This window comes from Sceloporus occidentalis, unplaced genomic scaffold (genome assembly GCF_023333645.1).
Source record: "Sceloporus occidentalis isolate IW3139 unplaced genomic scaffold, rSceOcc1.0.p SCAF_6, whole genome shotgun sequence".
NCBI lineage: Eukaryota > Metazoa > Chordata > Lepidosauria > Squamata > Phrynosomatidae > Sceloporus > Sceloporus occidentalis.
In genome coordinates, this window is record NW_028316986.1 from 5,973,426 (window position 1) to 5,993,436 (window position 20,011).

At 42.4% G+C, this 20,011-nt stretch overlaps 1 protein-coding gene across 1 annotated transcript in view; it reads left to right on the forward strand.

Annotated features, from left to right (window-relative positions):
- Positions 1-20,011, forward strand: part of CUNH8orf74 (chromosome unknown C8orf74 homolog) — a 59,667-nt gene that overhangs the window by 9,942 nt on the left and 29,714 nt on the right. The window contains exons 2-3 of the mRNA XM_089528798.1: positions 4,093-4,178; positions 9,421-9,613. Coding sequence (XP_089384924.1) covers positions 4,131-4,178; positions 9,421-9,613 — 241 coding nt within the window. The 5' untranslated portion in view covers positions 4,093-4,130. The remainder of the gene's footprint in view (positions 1-4,092; positions 4,179-9,420; positions 9,614-20,011) is intronic.

Below are 20,011 nucleotides of genomic sequence, written 5' to 3' on the forward strand. Positions count from 1 at the left end.
AACTGAAATAAACATATTTATTTAACTACGTAAATACATATACTTATGTATTTTATTTTATATTGGCATTTGTAGTTTGCTGTGGCATCAAACTTATCTGACAGAAGAGGCTAAATACAGCAAGCACTCTGTATCCACTGATTTTTTACCCAAGGTTTGAAAATGTATAAATTTCCAAAAACAAACATTCATTTTGCCATTTTATATACGAGAGACCATTTTACTATACCACTGTGTTTAGTGGGACTAGAGCATCCACAGATTTTGATATCCATGGTGGATCCGGGAACCAAGCTTCAGTGGATATCAAGGGCCCACTGTACCTCACAAAACAAGAGAGCCCAGTATTCTAGAGCATAAAGTCTACCGTCCACCCCGTAGCCTAACAGACTCCCTGGCTGAGCTGATACAGCTGGTCTCGGAGCTGGTGTTGGAGTCCGCTAGGCTTCTAGTCCTGGGGGACCTCAATATCCCCTTCAAGGCCGGCTCATCAGACCTAACAGGTGCAGCTCAGTTGTTTATGGAATTCATGACAGCCATGGGCCTGTCCTAATTGGTCTCAGGTCCAACACATTGTGTAGGTAATACGCTCGACGCAGTTTTCAGTACGGACCGAGATAATCTGTGGGCGGAAATAAATGATATTTCCCCCTTGACATGGACAGACCATTACCTGGTCAAAGTAGGACTGAAAGCTACGATCCATAAACACCTCGGGGGTGGAGGACCTATTATAAGGGTCCACCCTCGAAGGCTGATGGAACCCAAAAGGTGCCAAGAAGCCTTAGAGGGTATTATGTTTGGGAATGATGGCGATTCTGTTGACACCCTGGTTGATACTTGGAATACGAACCTCACTGGGGTAATAAACAGTATCGCTCCCGAGCGTCCTTACCAGCCCGCTCCAAATAAAAGATCCTGATATACTAAAGATCTTTGCCAGATGAAGCGGGCTATGCAACGACTAGAGCACCACAGGCGGAAACATCAGAATCTATCTGACAAGACACTCCATGAGAGCATGTTACGTTCCTACGGAGTGGCAATCGATGCAGCAAGGAACTCGTTCTGTGCTGCACGGATTGCATTGGCAGAGTCTCGTCCAGCAGAGCTGTTCAGGGTGGTTAGGGAATTAACTCAACCCCCGGCCACCCTGAACCCCCTATTAGAGCCAACCATAGCCTGCTGTGATGCTTTTAATGACTTTTTTGCCAATAAAATCTCTCAGTTAAGAGCCGATCTAGATGCCAGTTTTTTGACAGAACCAATAGCAGAGGCTTCCAGTGTCTCTGGAAACAAGGTTATTCTGGATCATTTTGAGTTTGTTAATACCGAGGATGTGGACAAGCTCCTTGGTCAGGTGAAAATAACAACTTGTCCTCTTGATCCTTGCCCTTCTTGGTTGACCATTCAGGAAGGAGATGTCATAAAAACTGCTTTACACCTTAAGGTTAATACATCTCTCCGGGAAGGTACATTTCCATCGCCTCTGAAACAGGCAATTGTAAAACCTCTTTTGAAGAAACCTTCCCTTGACCCCCTGCTAATGAGCAGCTATAGACCGGTCTCCCTATTACCATTCTTGGGCAAGGTGATTGAAAGGGCAGTTGCCTTTCAACTGCAAGCAGTTTTGGATGAAGCCGATTATCTGCACCCATTTCAAACTGGCTTCAGAACCGGACACAGAGTGGAGACTGCCATGGTTGCCTTAGTCGATGATCTCCGTCTGGGCATTGACAGGGGGAAAGTGACCCTGTTAGTGCTCTTGGACATCTCAGCAGCCTTTGATACCATTGACCATGGTATCCTTCTGGAACGCCTGGGAGAGTTGGGTATCAGGGGCACTACGCTCCAGTGGTTCCGATCCTACTTCTCGGGAAGGTTCCAGTCGGTGAGGCTGGGGGATAGTTGCTCTCGTAAAAGAGAGCTGACATCTGGCGTTCCTCAGGGCGCCATTCTATCCCCCACGCTATTCAACATTTACATGAAGCCGCTGGGAGAGATCATCCGGAAGCATGGAGCACGGTGTTATCAGTACGTTGATGACACCCAGATCTATCTCTCCATGTCTCCGACTGATACAGTGACTAAGAATGGCACCTCCCCTCTGGATGCCTGTCTGGGGTCAGTAATGGGCTGGATGAGGGAAAACAAACTCAAACTAATTCAGAGAAAACAGAGGTACTTATGATAGGTACCCCAAGTCCAGACAGGGAAATTTGCCATCTTATCCTTGATGGGATTAAGCTTCCCCTAAAGGATAAAGTTCGCAGTTTGGGAGTACTCCTGGACTCATCTCTACAATTGTCATCTCAAGTAGATGCGATGACCAGGAGTGCTTGGTATCAGCTTCGGCTGATACGCCAACTGTGTCCCTGTCTGGACAGAAAGGACCTTGAAATTATAGTACATGCACTGGTAACCTCTCACTTGGATTTCTGCAATGCACTCTACATGGGGCTACCTTTGTACCAGGTTCGGAAGCTACAACTAGTTCAGAATGCTGCAGCCAGATTGATCACAGGCACTCCGAGATCGGACTACATAACACCTATATTAAAATCTCTTCACTGGCTGCCTATTAGCTTCTGGTCGCAATACAAAGTGTCATTCGTTACCTATAAAGCCCTATATGGCTTGGGTCCGAGTTACTTGAGGGAGCACCTCTCCCTACATAATCCGCCCCGCACCCTCAGAACAACGGGGAATTTTTTATTTGACTGCCCCAGGGTAAAACTAGCAACAACTCACCGGAGGGCTTATACGACAACAGCCCCTACCCTCTTTAACTCTCTCCCAGAAAAGATCCGACTCTGTCCCACATTAGTAGCCTTTAAGAAGGCATTAAAAACTCACCTTTTTCAAGTAGCATACCCTCCCGATTCTGTTTAAATTAGGAACTTCCCCCATAACTGTTGGTTTTAATGGTTGCGATATGGCTCAGATTTTTATGAAATTGTATGAAACTGAATTGTAACTAGTGAGTATTTTATTGTTCTGTATTGTGACATGTGTCACATACCCACTATATTGTAAACCGCTTTGATCTACAGGAAAGGCGGTATATAAAGTTTTTATTTATTATTATTTATAAAGTGAACCATGAAAACAAGCTTGCTCCATCCTCAATATGACATCACTTCAGATATTTAAACAAGGCTATCATATCACCTCTCAACCTTCTCTTCCCCAAGTGAAACACATTCAGGTCCTTAAGGCTCTCCTCATAGGGCATGGCTTCCAGACCTTTCAGCATTTTGGTTGCCCTCCTTTGAACAAGTTCCAGCTCGTCAACATCCTTCTTTTAAATTTTGGTGCTCAGAACTGGGCGCAGGATTCCAGGAGAGGTCTGACCATGTCCAAAGGAGGACGACTAAAATGGTGAAAGGTCTGGAAACCATGCCCTATGAGGAACAACTTAAGGAACTGAGGATGTTTAGCCTGGAGAAAAGAAGGTTAAGGGGTGGCATGATAGCCTTCTTTAAATACTTGGTCTCTTACTGAGGATGGAGCAAACTTGTATTCTGCTGCTCCGGAGACTAGAACACGGAACAATGGATGCAAGCTCCAGGAAAAGAGATTCCACCTCAATATCAGGAAGAACTTCCTGATGGTAAGAGCTATTCCACAGTGGAACAGACTCCCTTGGAGTGTAGTGGAGTCTCCTTTTTTGGAGTTCTTTAAACAGAGGCTGGATGGCCATCTGTTGAGGATGATTTGATTGTGAGTTCCTGTATGGCAGAATGGGGTTGGACTGGATGGCTCTTATAGTCTCTTCCAACTTTATGATTCTATTATTCTAACCCAGGCTGGGTCCTTACTACCAGATCTGTCTTTTGACTGACCAGGAGCACCTGTGTCTTGTCTGGTTTAAGCTTCAGTTTCAACTCAAATATCAATTTTCTGCCCTGGCAGAGCTGCATTAAATAGTGGGGCACAGCATGTAAAACCATGCCCAAAATCAAGCAGGAGTTCAGATGTTGTGCACTCTGGGCTTCTTTTTATGCCCATTGTCATGCACAGGCCTTGGGAGTGCATAGTTCTAACAGAACCTTTCACTTGCCCTTTTCATTCCATGGTTTTGTGCATCAGATGCCAAGGTCTCCTAGCAACTGGGCTCACCAAGGAGGATGGCCAACTTCACTGCAGAGGGTGTCAAGACTGTTTTTCAGCTGCCGGTAAAAACAAAGAGGGAAAAGCTGGGGTTGGTTATTGCAATGTTTGAGGGGTTGGAAGGCAGGGGTGAGATGGGGTCTTTCTGAAATACAGCATGTTTTGCCACCTTGTCAAGTTTTGCCAGCTGTGTTTTGCCCGCTTGCCAAGTTTTGTTCTCGCGTGAAAAGCAAGATCAGAGGCGAGACAGGTGGAAATATATTTGCCTGGTTTTGTTTATTATGGGGACGCTTCTGCCTCTCAACATGAAAACCCACTGGATGACCTTGGGCAAGTCACACTCTCTCAGCCTTAGAAGAAGACAATGCCAAACCTCCTTTTGATAAATGTTGCCCAAAACCTCAACATGTTTTCTAATGTTCAGGTTAGGAAGATTTCTTTCAGGCTAGTGTGAGTGAGAAAGAGATATTGACAACACAATCCAAAAATTAAATCATTGGATGATTGGATTACTTTGAAATGTACATTTCTTTTCTCTATTTACTGTATTTCATTTTAAATTAGGCCCTTGGTATCCGCTGGGGCTTCTTTCCAGGAGCTCCTGGGAATCCCAATATTCATGGATGCTCATATCACATTAAATACAGTGGCACAATAAAATGGTATCCTTTATATAAAATGGGAAAATCAAGGTTTGTTTTTTGGGGTAGATATATATATATATACATATATATACATATATATATATATATACATATATATATATATATATATATATCCCCATTCATCCCAAAAAGCAAACCTTGATATAATATTTTCAAGTCATGGATGCTTGAATCTGTGGATAATGAATCCATGGATACAGAGGGCCGACTGTACTATTTTCTAATTTCTTGCCTTCTTACAAGGTAGTTTATAAACCCCTCTTGACCTCTGATTTCATCCTTAGAATAACCATGCGAGGCAGGTAAGGCAGAAAGAGAGTGACTGGCTCAAGATCATCCATTTGTCTTCATTTGAACCTAGACCTCTCCACCCAAGTCCAGAACTAACTAGTACAATAACCTGGAGTTTGCTTGTCTGATTTATTGAGCTTACAAATCACGCTGCAACAATAGTTCACTGGACAGTGTAACCATAAAATGATGTGGTCCAAAAAATTAAAAACTCATAAATAGTTATAACTCATAAATAATTATAATATGGCAAAAGCCCAACAACAAAAGTCAAGCTGTATATGATTTTAATAAAGTTGTGGGTGCTTCATACTAGAGAAGCAAAGGGAAGCTGGTCTGATTTATTGGTAGTGCATTAAGACAGTTCTCTGAAGACATTCTATATTCAAAAGTTTTACCAATTTGTTTTAAACTTCAGAAATGTTGTTATGTACCTTCAGGTTCACTCCAGCTTGTGGGGACTCTGTCATGGCATTTTTTTTTTTTTTTGGGGGGGGGGGAATATTTATTGAAAGAAAGTTTGGCACTGTCTTCCTCTGAGGCTGAGAGTGTGTGACTTGCCCATGGTCACCCAGTAGATTTCTGTAGCAAGGCAGGGATTTGAACCCTGGCCTCCAGAGTCATTGTCCAGTGCTCAAACCACTACACCATTTCTGCCATATGATAAATATCAAACAGGATGGCAGCCACAATTTAGGCATTCAAAGAAAGAAAGAAATTTATTTATTTATTTATTTATTTATTTATTTATTTCACTTCTATGCCTCCTTTCTCCCAAAAAAGGGAACAAAGGCAGCTCAGAAGATAAAACATTAATAAAAAATCACAATAATTTTTTAAAAAACAATTAAAATTATCTAGTCAAAATAGTATAAAATTAGTGAAAACATATGGAGTTAATGTTAAGTCAAAGATGTTCATGGCTGGCGTCCATAGTTTTTTATGGTTTTTTGGGGCTATATGGCCATGTTCTAGAAGAGTTTCTTCCTGACATTTCACCATCATCTGTGGCTGGCATCTTCAGAGAATATATTATCTGAAGATGCCAGCCATAGATGCTGGCGAAACATCAGTAATAAACTCTTCTAGAACATGGCCACATAGCCTGAAAACCCACAAAAAACTATACGGAGTTAAATTTTAAAGGGGCAGGCAAAGCAACCAAGGGGATGCAAACACAGCAAATGTAAGTCTTCTAGACGTGAATGATTTTCATGTCTCACTCCTCATTTGCAGAGCCAATGTCCTCATTGTGCCCAGCCTTGCTGCGCCTCTGCTAGATGTGGGTTCATTTGCACTATTCAAGCACCATGTAGGATCTCAGCCATCGTGTTTTTATATTTCCATTTCTGCATATACGTTTGCTGTTTCTGCATAACTGCAGAGAAATGCAAATTTCCATTGACTCACATAAATCTGTGCCTTCTTTTTGGGAGACAAATTTCTCCCTTCTTTTAATAATGCCTTAGTCACCACTTTACCAAGTGATGTATTAGCTGGGAGAGCATGGTGAGGCCACTTAATTCCAGAGCATCATTAACTCACTGAGCCTTTAGGTAAATTAACTAGAATAGGAGGACAGATCCCAGCAGGAGATTCTAGGAGGCTACTAATCCCTCCTTGCTATTCCCATCTTTCTGTGACTTGCTCTGTATAAGCACTTACATCTCCACAGTTCCTCCCATAGCTGTGGGGGAACCACTTATTTGGTTTCTTTGCTTTGAACCAAGCAGAGATAGGGTATACCTTAACTCCTTTTCCAACCTGCATGCTCACTCACCTCCATGGAGTTCCTGATCTTCTGGAGGCCAAGCTAGTGTTTGGATTAAAGGATGAAACAGACACAGGGAAATAATTTGGGTGCACCTTGTTACTGTTGTGTGCCTTCAAGTTGTTTCCAACTAAGGCAAACCTATCATGTTGTTGTTGTTGTTGTTGTTGTTTTGGCAAGTTTCTTCAGAGAGGGTTTGCCATTACCATTCTCTGAGGCTGAGAGAGTGTGACATGCCCAGAGTCATTCAGTGGGTTTACATTGGCTGAGCTGGGATTCGAACCCTGGTCTCCAGAGTCGCTGCCCAACACTCAGACCACTACATCACCCTGCAGAAAATAAAGCAGTTTGACATCATTTCAACTGCATGACTCTTTCCTGTGGAATCCTGGGATTTGTAGTTTGATGTAGAAGAAACCCTTAAAGTGAACAAAATTTGGCTACCAGTCCTGAAGAATAGCAAAATAAGGACTCAGCAAATGCAAATGGGAAACCATTCAGTCAGGGGCTTTCCCAGCAGATAATGATTGCCAGTTAGCAGACATTAATCCTCTTTGGCATTAGCCTCCCAGCCTGAGGCCAGCCATCAACACAGAACAATACACATGCAAACCACTCCTGCATTCCCAGGCTCACACAGTATATATACACCCAATTTTTCCAGGCAAAGCATTCTCTGAAGATGCCAGCCACAGATGCTGGTGAAACATCAGAAAGAAACTCTGCTAGAACATGGCCACATAGCCCAAAAACCCCACAAAAAACTATGGATGCCAGCCATGAAAGCCTTTGATTTTTTGCTATTTCATAGAATCATAGAATCATAGAATCGTAGAGTTGGAAGAGACCACTAGGGCCATCCAGTCCAACCCCCTGCCATGCAGGAAATCCAATTCAAAGCATCCCTGACAGATGGCCATCCAGCCTCTGTTTAAAGACCTCCAAGGAAGGAGACTCTATCACCCTCCGAGGGAGTGCATTCCACTGTCGAACAGCCCTTACTGTCAGGAAGTTCCTCCTAATGTTGAGGTGGAATCTCTTTTCCTGTAGCTTGCATCCATTGTTCCGGGTCCTGTTCTCTGGAGCAGCAGAAAACAAGCTTGCTCCCTCTTCAATATGACATCCTTTCAAATATTTAAACAGGGCTATCATATCATATTTGTTAACTGGTTATTCCCTGGTTATTCACAGGATAGTGGCTCTTGTGTTAGTCTAATTTTAATTGTGTTTTAATGATAATTGCATGCTTTTCTCAGGTTAATCACTGTTTAAAGTCCCAATTTCCCCCCACATGATAAACACCCTAGAATCTTAGAGCTGGAAGGGTCCTGAAGGGCCATCTACCCCAACCCCCTGCCATGCAGGAATCCACAGCTAAAGTACTCCCAAGAGATCTCCATCCAGCTTCCAAAGATAGAGAGTCCACCATCGTCTGAAGCAGTCTATTCTACTGCTGAACAACTGTTACCAAGTTTTTCCAAATGTCCAGGTGGAATCTCTTTCCTTGTCATTTGAATCCACTTGCAACGTGAGTTTTGAATTGACTAAAAACTCATTGCTGGTTTATCTTACATGTAGCTCGCTGCTTCAGACCTCAGCATAACAAGTGGGGATACATGAAGCTCTAAATTTTTCTTCATTGAGGTTCTTCATTGAGGTTCTTCGTTGAGGTTGTCTTCATTGAGGATCTTGATGGTCATTCTGCGCCAGATGAAAGAAGTTATGGTTGGTGGTTTTGCAGGCAGTGGGTCAATGCATCCCCTGGCTTATAGTCTGAACTCTAAAAGAACAGTCTGAGGAAGTAGGTGCCTCATTCTGGGCAGCTCCTTTAAAATTTGGAATGAAATCTGGAGCAGAGTCACCACCTCACTTGACAGGGAAGCTTGTCGATTTGTCACTGGATCCCATAAATGGCTCCATCCCTCTCCCACACTGGAGCACAGATGTTTTATGTACTATTGTACATATTGTTCTAAGCTATCTATTTTTGTGTATTTTTCTAATGCATACATTGTTGTACTTTTCTTTGTATGATAGGACCATTGAATGATGATGTGGTTGGCATACATTTTAAGAGCATCCATAGTCTCCTTTGAATATTTTCCCCCAAAACTCTGCATGTTGTTATACGCATGGGTTTTTTTTTCTTTTTGCAGTGCATCACAAACTTGAAATTGTACCCATTTTCTGATTGCATCCAGTTTCATTTTGGGTCCAAGCCTTGCAAAATGGAGTAACAACTGGCCCTCCATATCCACAGATTCTTTACCCATGGATTCAACCATCCGTGGGTTGAAATTATATATATGAATTCCCCAAAACAAAACTTGGATTTGTCATTTTATATAAGGAACAACATTTTACTGCTCCATTATATATAATGGATTTTGGTATCCACATAGCATCCTGACAGATACCAAGGGCCCACTGTATAGATAAATCTCTCGGGAAATCATATTTCTCATCTGTCTGTAGTGACAAAGCTCAGAGAGCAAATTATCATGGCATATGTGTGTGCATCTGTGTGCAAAATAGGCCTTGGATGCCTTAATGACAATGTGTCCTCCATCTTTCCAACAGCAACAAAATGGCCGCCAGTATCTGAGAGCTTTACTGGACTGGAAGGAGTTTGACGAAATTCGGGATTTGCGCCGAAGCATTTGTCTGGACATCTATTACTGGAGCATTGTGTTTGCTGCTGAGAAGGGCCTACCTTGGCCAGCAGTGGCAGAAGTGGGGAAGTTGACTGGGGAGCTTCTGGAGGAAACCAAAGGTGAGCCAAGGTGGCAAAATCAATGCCATTCTTGAAGGGGAGAGGGAATCATTCTATTCAACTGTTTCATCCCTAAGAGCTTGGGAAAATTTCTGGGTTTTGGACTAGCCCCTGGCTATGTGGGATTCTGGGAGTTGTAGTCCAAAAGTGGGAATTTGTCCAAGGCCTGCCCAAAGTAGATGTGAGTGCTGAATCAAAAAGCCCTTTATATCCAGGGAGGACTGGGTCTCCCATATGATTTGGGCAGTGAATCTAGTCTGAGGTTTTGTAAAACGGATTTTTCCAGTGTGACAAAAGGCATGCTTTGATGACCCACACCCTTGAGAAGAGAATGGAAGTGCTACAATGTCATGCAGAGAGGCCTGGAGAAAGCCACTATTCTCCCGCTCTGTTTTTGCTTTCTTTTCTCATGCAATAAGGCCTTTCATTCTGTGTTTGATTTTTCCTAATCATACGATGTCATAACTTTCCTGTTGTTCCACTGCATTTCCCTCATTATGGGACTGCATCTTTCCATTGATGGGAAAACCCCATTAATACCTCCGGTATTCTTGCTACTTGGCTACTGCTTCTACTGTGAACATTTTGTTCAGCTGCAGTTGCAATATTCCAGCAGTCCTGTCACATGCATGATCATGCTTCTCCACTGCTCCCCTCTCTATCCCCAAGCAAGGAGAAGTCACTCCATTTCAAGTGTCTGGACAAAGAAGACATCATTGTACATAGGAACAATATTGTTTATACGCCATTCCCTGGGATTTTCTTTATTTGTTTTGCTGTAATTGCATGGATGGTGCTGTCAAGGCAGGTTGTCAGCATGCCACAATTATGGCAAAACACGTTTTTTAATATATATATATATAAAATACTGGGGAATGGAGTAAAAGCAACCAATGTGAACCAAGGAACGGATAGGCGCACTACACAAACATGTGGATGTGGTGGGCACATTATAAGCTGCACGGAGCATGTGTGTGATTTCAATCGGAAGAGCAAAATGAAAGTGGTGAGAGGTGTCCAAACTGCAGAATTGCAGCAAAAAAGAAAAGAAAAAATAGATAAATAAACAGTACACATGTGCTATGGAGGGTGGATGCAGCAGAGAGGAGGGATCAGTGATGCATTGCGGAGGACTGATTGCGAGGTTGTGCAACACTAAAGCAGCATCATAGTGCTATTATAGAGAAAGTGTGATAGTGGTTGTTGACATTTGCTTAAACAATGTGATTGCTGTGACACAACAGGCTAGTGTGATAAAGTCCTGGGTTCAGTGTGTAAAAGTAGTTTGCTCTCAGTTAAGTCAGCAGAGAAGAAGGATGGGGAAGGATCCTGTCCTTCCCAGTTTGCTCAGGCAACAGCAAACCTGCTGCCACATCTTCTAGCCTGTGTGCTCTTCCTTATTAACAACTTTTGCCATCTTGACCCCACTTTGATGTTCCTTGGCCATACATGTCCCCGTTTTTATCTGTTAAATGCTGGAGGGTATGCTGTTCTGGCATCTTATCACAGCAGCCTGAAATTTGGCACACAGCTTTTTTTGTTGTGGTTGTTACTCCCAGCTTAGAGATAAGAAGAAGGAAAAGGTTCACATACTGGTTTTTTAGAACACGTCAGGTGGAGGTTATTGAAACAAGAGGGCAGAACTCATCTAAACAGTCTTGTCTTAACCACTCTGCCTGTGCCGGCACAGCAAAGATGAAGTCATAAGGGGCGAAACAGAAGTTTACTGAGACAAAGTTGACACAAATTAATTTCTAATTAATTATGAACCTTCCCCTAATTAATAAAAGCCATGTTTATCACTAGTAGCAATGATGGAAAGAAACTACACCCCTTGTCAATGTCTTGCATAAGCAGCCAGGGGAAGGTAAAGACTGTTTTGTCTTTACTCCTGTATGGCAGAGGGAAGGTTTCACTGATACAACCCTCCTCACCTCTACCTGATCTCCGCCTGCCCAAATTCCCCATTTTACGAGCCTGTCCCACCTTTGCGTTGGTATTTTGTATAAGCCACAGCTGATAAAGTCTGGGCAATTACACCCTTAGAGGAGGTTCAAAGGCGGGGATTGGCCTTTTTCCACCTGCAGGCGGGTGCTCATAGCAGGGAAATCCAGATGCCAGCCACCAAAGCGGCTGAGCTCAGCATTCCAGGAGAGGAACCACAAGTTTCCCTTGTTTGGAAAGGAGGCTGTGACCCAGCCTGCTGCCTGATAAAAGGACAACCCCGTCTGGGTGAAGACTCTGGCTAGGCATGTGCAATCCAGGCCGCAGAAATCTCAGGCGGGCACCACCCTGCCCTGGACTGATATCTCTCGGTTGGCACGAGGCTGCCTGGCTCTCTTGCACAAGCAGAGACTGCTGATCAATGAGTTTCTGACTGGCATTGGATCCCTGTCCTTACTCCACCTTCTTGCGGGAAATAAGAAAAAGGACGAGAGTCAATGTAGGCTCGTGGGAACTGTTGCCTGCCCTCCTCACTCTCTAGAGCAGTGCTTCTCAACCTTCCTAGTGCCACGACCTTTTAATACAGTTCCTCATTCTGTGGTGACCCCCAACCATAAAATTATTCCTAAAACAATTGGAAATATGTGTTTTCCAATGGTCTTAGGAGACCCCATGAAAGGGTTGTTTGATCCCCAAAGGGGTTGCGGCCCACAGGTTGAGAACTGCTGCTCTAGAGTCAAGTGCCAGCTAGAGACTTCCATGGCATCCTTGGGTTTCCATCCCTCAGGACATGGTCCTGAGTCTCTTCTGTTTCACTGGTCGTCTTCAGGCAGGAGACAAAGGTGACAATTGTCAGGTTTTGTTGGGCCCTGCCCTAGACAATAGGAAAGGCTTCCAGCTTAACTTGGAAAGCAACAGTGTGCTGGTTTGCAAGACTTAACTGGTTGGTTGCTAAAAATTTGCAAAGACTATCCAGAGGATCAATGGCTCAATACAGAGCCTCCTTTTCTGCCGGCAGGAAGCCGCAGCGGATAAACCACGTGGTTTCCTGCCGGCAGAAAAAGAACCTGCAAAAAGTTTCACAGCGCACTTGTGATGCCCGAGTGTGCCAATGGCGCACTCGCAATGTCACAAGTGTACCACAATGTGCGGACGCTAAGCGTCCGTCACATCAAAATGGCGGTGCCCATCTGTACAAGGTGCTGCCATTTTGACGTACGGAATATGTGCTAGGGTTGCAGGGCGTCTGTAAGCGATGCCCCAAGGCAACCCTAGCACGGATTCCTTACGTGCTAAAAGGCCCATCTGTACTGGGCCAATGTGTTCATTTAAGTAGTTTCCTTCTTGTCTCCCAGTCACAGAGGTGCCAGAGCTCACCCACTGCTCTGCTCTGCATCCCCCTTCTGGCTAGAAACAAGTAAACTAGATGAAATGTTCCTAATCCTGTCTTTCTAAGGGTGCATCTACACTGTAGAAATGAGGAGCACTTAGGGATAGCCCTGTTTCAATATTTGAAGGGGTGTCATATTGAGAATGGAGCAAGCTTGTTTTCTGCTGCCCCAGAGACTGTTAAGTGCTGTAGTTCCATAGTATGAAATCCTGTTATTTGTGGTTTTACAAGGTCTTTAGGCTCAAGGAATCATAGAATCATAGAGTTGAAAGAGACCTCAAGGGCCATCCAGTGTAATTGCCATTTTGCCATCCAATCTGTTTTAAAATCTCCAAAGAAGGAGACTCCATTACACTCCGAGGGAGTGTGTTCCACTGTCGAACAACTCTTACTGTCAGGAAGTTCTTCCTAATGTTGAGGGGGGATCTCTTTTTCTGTAGTTTGAATCCATTGCTCTGGGTCCTATTCTCTGGAGCAGCAGAAAACAAGCTTGCTCCATCCTCAATATGACACCCCTTTAAATATTGAAACAGGGCTATCATGTTTCCTCCAGATCTTCTCATCTCCAGGCAGTGTACCCAACTCCCTAAGTGCTCCTCATAAGGCTTTATGGTTTCCAGACCTTTATTTCACCATTTTGGGTGTCTAGACATGCTCCAACTTGTCTGTGCATGTGTGTGTGCGCGCGCACGCTTGTGTAAGACAAGTTGTGAGCAATTTTGGATAATGCTTAATGACAAGCTATCAGCAGCTGTGGTTGTTACTTAATGCATGACACTTAATGACACCAACGGGATCATTTCTAGGTCTCAGGTTTAGCCCTGGAAATATCAGGGCCTGGGACAATCCTAAATTGGCAACCTTTTTGGCATATTTGCTGTCTTTCCATCAGAAGGCAAAGACCTTTATTCATTGATTTGTTTCAACAGACCTTTGAGAACTGAGGGTTCCTAGAGCTTTTAAGAGTGTGCAGTATTGTTTTTAAAACTCCTTTTAAATATTTTAATTGCAAAATTCATAACTTTGGCCCCCAAACCTGCCCTCGACTTATACATGAGGTCAACTTATAGTCAAGTATATACAGTACTTCTAGTAGAGTTTGGTGGCTTGCCCTCAAGTTATGGATGAAAGTTACAGTATTTGATGAGAGCCTAGGTCTCCTTAAACATCTGGCACAAGATAATTAGGTTAGTTGCAGGTCCAAGTGCACAGAGAAGAAAGCTGCATCTATTGGCTTCTCCTCATCGCTTCTTTCTAACCTGGGCTCAGATATTGCTCTCAAGTCTGTTAAATTAAGGCTACTGGAGATAGCTTTCTGTGAAATGCTTTCCTGTTCTTATGTCTCTTATTCCCCCAGTATGATGCACATACATTATGATGGCCCTTTCCATATAGCCAATTATTTGGTGAACGTATCTTTTGGCAAGTACCACCATTTTTTATCCAAGGCAATGTATATTCTATTATTATTATTACTATTATTATAACTCTTTTTTTTATATCCTGCCTTTCTCCTAATATAGGAACTCAAGGTGGCGAACAAGTATAAAACAATACAATTTAAAAACAATACAAAGTATTAAAACACATAAATATAAAATTAAAAAAACAATTAAACAATTTAAAGGGTAAAAACAGTTATAAATTAAAACATAATATATTAAAATGCAAACCATATTCTATAGAACTACTTTGTGGCAGATTTGCCGGAGTTCCTTACGCCGGAAGAAGATGCTCATGTAATAACATGGAAGCAGAGTCTATGAAACATATTTTACAGCACTGTAGTCTTTACAACCAGAATCGACAAGCCAAAAATCTAAGTAAAGAAGAATGGAAGATCAGACCTTTTTTAGGCAAAATGCTTCCTGGAATGGAAGTTAAATGCCCGAATGTCACTCTTGTAGCTGCCAAATTTCTCTCTGAAGCAGCAAGGATCAGAACCCGCTATGTATAAAGGGACAGTTAGAGTTAGAATTAGAGTTTGAGTTAGAGTTGGTTACAGTTATATTTAGCAATTTCCTCTTGTTTTACTGTGGGGAATTTTATTGTGGAGAATTTTGAGAACTTGCATCTCTTGACTGAATGCCTAAATTTTGGGTCTATGGAGTGTATTTAATTATGACTCTGATTATTTCATTATTTTTAACTGTTGTAATTAAGGTTTTAGATGTATGCTTTTGGGGTGAAAAATATATTGTAAACCACCTTGAATCCCATTTTGGGAGAAAGGCAGGCTATGAATATAACAAATGGATGAATAAGTGAAGTTTAAAGGAGCTGTCCAAGGTATTGAACCCAGTTTCCCCATAAAGCCAACATCCTGGGCAGCTCCTTTAAAACCTAGAGCAAATTCACCTTTAAGCCATTTTATCTTGTTACATTGTTTACTATGTGTTGGTTTGTTGTTGTTGTTGTTGTTGTTGTTGTTGTTGTTGTTGTGTGCCTTCAAGTAGTTTCTGACTTATGGTGACCCTAAGGAGGTTTGCCATTGCCATCCTCTGAGGCTGAGAGTGTGTGGCTTGCCCAAGATCACCCAAGGGGTTTTTGACTTATGGTGACCTCTGTGAGCTCTGGCCATCAATAGCTCTGCTCAGGTCTTGCAAATGCAGGGCAGCCACAGTTTTCTTGATTGGGCCAATCCTCCTGTAATGTTTTCCTGCTGCCTTTCTCTTTAGCAAACATGATCATCTTTCCCAATTAGTAATATCATGATGATGTCTCCAAAGTAAGATAGCCTCAGGCTGCATCTGCACTTCAGAAATAATCTGGTTTGACACCACTTTAACTGCTATAGCTCAACGCTATGGAATTCGGAGCTCTGCTCTGTTGCTGCAAAAAAAAACTCTACAGTTCCCAGAATTCCATAGCATTGAATCATGGCAGATAAAGTGGTGTCAAACTGGATTATTTCTGCAGTGTGGTTGCAGCCTCAGTTTCTTTCTTTTTTGCTTCTAGGAGGAGTGTGTGCTTGATCTGCTCTTGGACCCATTTTAGTCATCTTTTTTGGCAGTCCCTGGTTTTCGTAGATCTCTCCTCCAGAACCATAAGTTCAAAGGAATGTATTTTTCTTCCTTTTTCTGCTTGCTTAAATTTACTTTATTTTATTTTTATCCTGCCTTTCTCCCAAGATCGGACCCAAGGTGGCTCACAACAACACACACACACACACACACACACACACACAAAACCAACACTTTAAAAAACAATTAAAATAATTGAATTAAAACAATAAAACGTTTATTTTAAAATGCATCATAGAAAATGTAAAACATACAAGGTTAAAAATAATCTAAACCAACCCCCATCCCCCAATAAAACCAGGCTTGCCTGATTTTAAAAAGCTTGCTTGAACAAAAATGTCCAGGTTTCACAAGCATACATAGAAATTGGAAATACTATGACATGGATGATTCAAACGTTGATATTTAATTATATACCTTTATACTTGAGGATTTTACTCAGTTTGTTCAGGGCTGCCTTTCCAAGTCCTAGTCTTCTTCTGATTCTCGGTTACTGTCTCCAGTTCAATCCATGACTGAGACAAGGGATAGAAAATTGTTTAATAATTGCAATGTCTCCTTCATCCCTTTAAAATTATGTAAATCATATATAGTCATTCTTTTTGTCTTCTTAATATTCGACCATAGGCCTGCTGTTGCACTTAACATCCTTAACTTTTATTAGTAGTCATTGCAAGTCTTTGGAAATATGTGGTGTTAAAATGGGATACAATTTTGCCTATACTATTTGACTAAGTGCCTTAGTTAGGATGCTTGTAAGTTTACACAAATCAGTGTCACATCTCCCTCTTGTGGCTGCTATGCCAACCTGTCAGAACCGAAATACTCTCAAAGCAAAGGCAAGCACAAAACAATATTTTAAGAACAACAACAAAAACCTGTTGCCATTTTGTACTATCAGTACATCTGCCCACTTGTTCCTCCAGAAATTACTTTTATGACAGGGCAAAGTTGTTTTACAAACAAATTGCTCCTGTTTGGGAAATTCTGAGAGCTGCAGTTTAAAAGGTAACTTTTCCAAGCTCAGGAAAAATCAGAATATTTCTTTCCTGTTTACTTAAAACTAATCTTCCCGTCTCACCTTTTTTTGATAGACATGATTTCATCTGTGCCTAAATACCTTAAAGGCACCAGATTCCATCCAATCTGAGAAGCTAAGAAGATTCAGCTCTGGTTAGTACTTGGATGGGAGACCACCAATGAATAACAGACATGGGAAGCTCTATTTCAGAAGAAGGAAGTAGCAAAACCACCTCTGAGTATTCCTTGCTTAAGAAAAGCCTATGAAATACATGAGGTCACTAAAAGTCAACAGACAACTTGAAGACACACACACACACACACTGAGTTTTAGACTGTAAGCCCTTGGGGCAAAGACTTGTTTTCTTATGTGTCACACACACTGATGGCGTAATGTGTTTGTGTGTGCCTTCGTCACTTGTCGACTTATGGCAACTGCATGAATTTAATAGTTTTCGTGGGCTGCATCTACACTGCAGTATTAATGTAGTCTGACACCGCATTATCTGCCATGGATCAATGCTATGGAATTTTGAGTTTTGTAGTTTTGTGAGATGTTTGGCCTTCTCTGTCAGAGGGCTCTGGTGCCTCATCAAACATCCATAGGATGGAATTATGGCAGTTAAAGAGAAGTCAAACTGCATTATTTTGGCAATTCAGATGCAGCCCTGCAGGAATATTCAGAGGTGGTTTTGCTGCTACAAGCAATGAAAACAACATGGCTATTCTCATCCTTTCACGGCCCAGGGAGAAAAGCAAATAAGTCCATCAAAAGGACAAGCAGAACTGCTAAAATTAATTATTTGGGCTATGGTTTTCTTATGGTGTGGCGTCTGGGAGTTGTCACTGTAGTCTAAAACAGAAAGCTCTGATGCTACAATAAACTACAGTTCCCAGGATTCCCTGGCCAGGGCAGTTAAAGCAGTCTCAAACTGGATTATTTCTGCAGTGTCTTTTGGACCTAGGATTACTTTTTGAAGACCGTTAACAAGTGCCAGAAAAAAATGTCTTTTGAAAAATAAATTAGCAAGTTCTGGTCCACACCTATACCTTCCAAACACTTCCATCAGTTTAAGTACAACCTTCTGTTCCAACAAGTTCAGATGTCTGAGTGCAGCAGTACTGATACTGGGACAAGCTCAACCATCAGAACAAAATATAAGAGGAACCCTAATGGATTCAGTCAAACACCATCTTGTCCATCACTCTGGTTCCCACTGTGGTCCAGCACAATCCCTGTGATGGATATTCAGTGTCACTGCCCTTAGAAGACCGTGGGCCCATAGTACGTCAAAGGGTCTACCTTGTGGTGACCCCCAAGTTGTAATATCTAAGGGCTGGTACATTCCAGCAGGAAGTAGTGTGGCAACGGTGATACTAGGGGTCAGGAGCTCGCAGCAACCACATGCTCCCAAGCCCTAGTTTGTGTGGATGGTGCCATCGTTACGCGGTGCCATCCACAAAGCATGTGTATAGATTACATCACACGTGCACCACATCCAAACAACGCAGCGTATGCATCACATAACTGTGATGCAGCAAGGTGGAAATGGCGCCTTGGCTTCGTCGCAGCAAGGAGCTCCATTTCGGAGTTCCTTTTTACTGCAGATCGTAGCTGGGGCCATGCAGTTGCCACAGCAATGATCTGGAGAAGAAAGGGACGGCCATCTGTACCGGGCCTAACTAAGGACACTAGCACACAACTAAAAAAAACAGTGACTTACCGCTGTCAAATTCAATTCTAATTCGGAATACATCCGGATTTTATCACATGGATTTTTGTCACTGACTCTGGCAGCAAAAATCCATGTGATAAAATCCGGATGTATCCTGAATTAGAATTGAATTCTGCAGTGATAAGTCGCTTTTTTTAGCTGTGCACTAATCTCTCAAATCAAAAACAGGGAGTGAGGCAGTAGTTTGGTGAGATGCTTGGAATTCTCTGCTACACTGCTTTACCTCTGGGGCTTTCTAGCGGAACGTAAGTCACCAAACTACATATCACAGAATTCCATAGGATGTAGCCATGGCAGTTAAAGCGATGTCAAACAGCTTTATTTCTGCAGTGCAGATGCAGCCAAGAAGAAGTGAGTTCCAGGGCCTAGGGACAGCCACCAAGAAGGTCCTCTCTCGTGTCCCCATCAGCTGTACTTGTGACAGTCCCAAACCTTACTCTGAAAATTTCCAGACTAGTTTCTCACACTTATTTCTCCTGTGTCCAAGCTGCTCCTGCACACTGGTGGGTGTGGAAATTGCAGAAAACTAATGCAAACAAAGCTGAGCATCTGTTACTTCCTCTCTCTGTGGGACTACAGGTTGAGTCTTCCAAAACTGGAAATATTCCAAAACCCAGAACATTTTTCATGGATGGTTGAGATAGTGACACTTTTATTTTCTGATGAAACAAACTTTGTTTTGTGCACAATATGTTTTAAAATGTTGTGTATAAAATTACCTTCAGGCTATGTGTAAAAGGTGTATATGAAACATAAATGAATTTTGAGTTTAGACCTGGTTCCCATCTCCAAGATCTTTCATTATGTTTATTGTTGTGTACCTTATTGTTGTGTACCTTCAAGTCATTTCCGATTTTTGGAAAAAGAACACATAACACAGAAGCTGCAGGATCTGGTATCTTGGTGTCAGTCATCTCAGTGAAGAGTTTCAGTTCTGATTTTGCAAGCGATAGCTAGTGCTTGGAAAGTGAATTTTTAGCATTACAGCCCTATCATGGTGACCCTCAGGTGAGACTGTCACAAGGTTTCCTTGAGAAGATTTACAGTTGCCTTTCTCAGCCTCAAAGGAAGGCATGACTTATGATGGCCCTAAGACAAAACTGTCATGGGGTTTCCATGGTCAAGAGAGGAAATGAACTCTGGTCTCCAGAGTTGCAGTCTGATGCTTAAATCATTATGCCAAACCAGCTCTCATTATGTACATACATGCAAATTCCAAAATCCAAACAAAAATCCAAAATTTCTCTTGTCCCAAGCATTTTGGATATGGGTGGCTCAGCCTGTC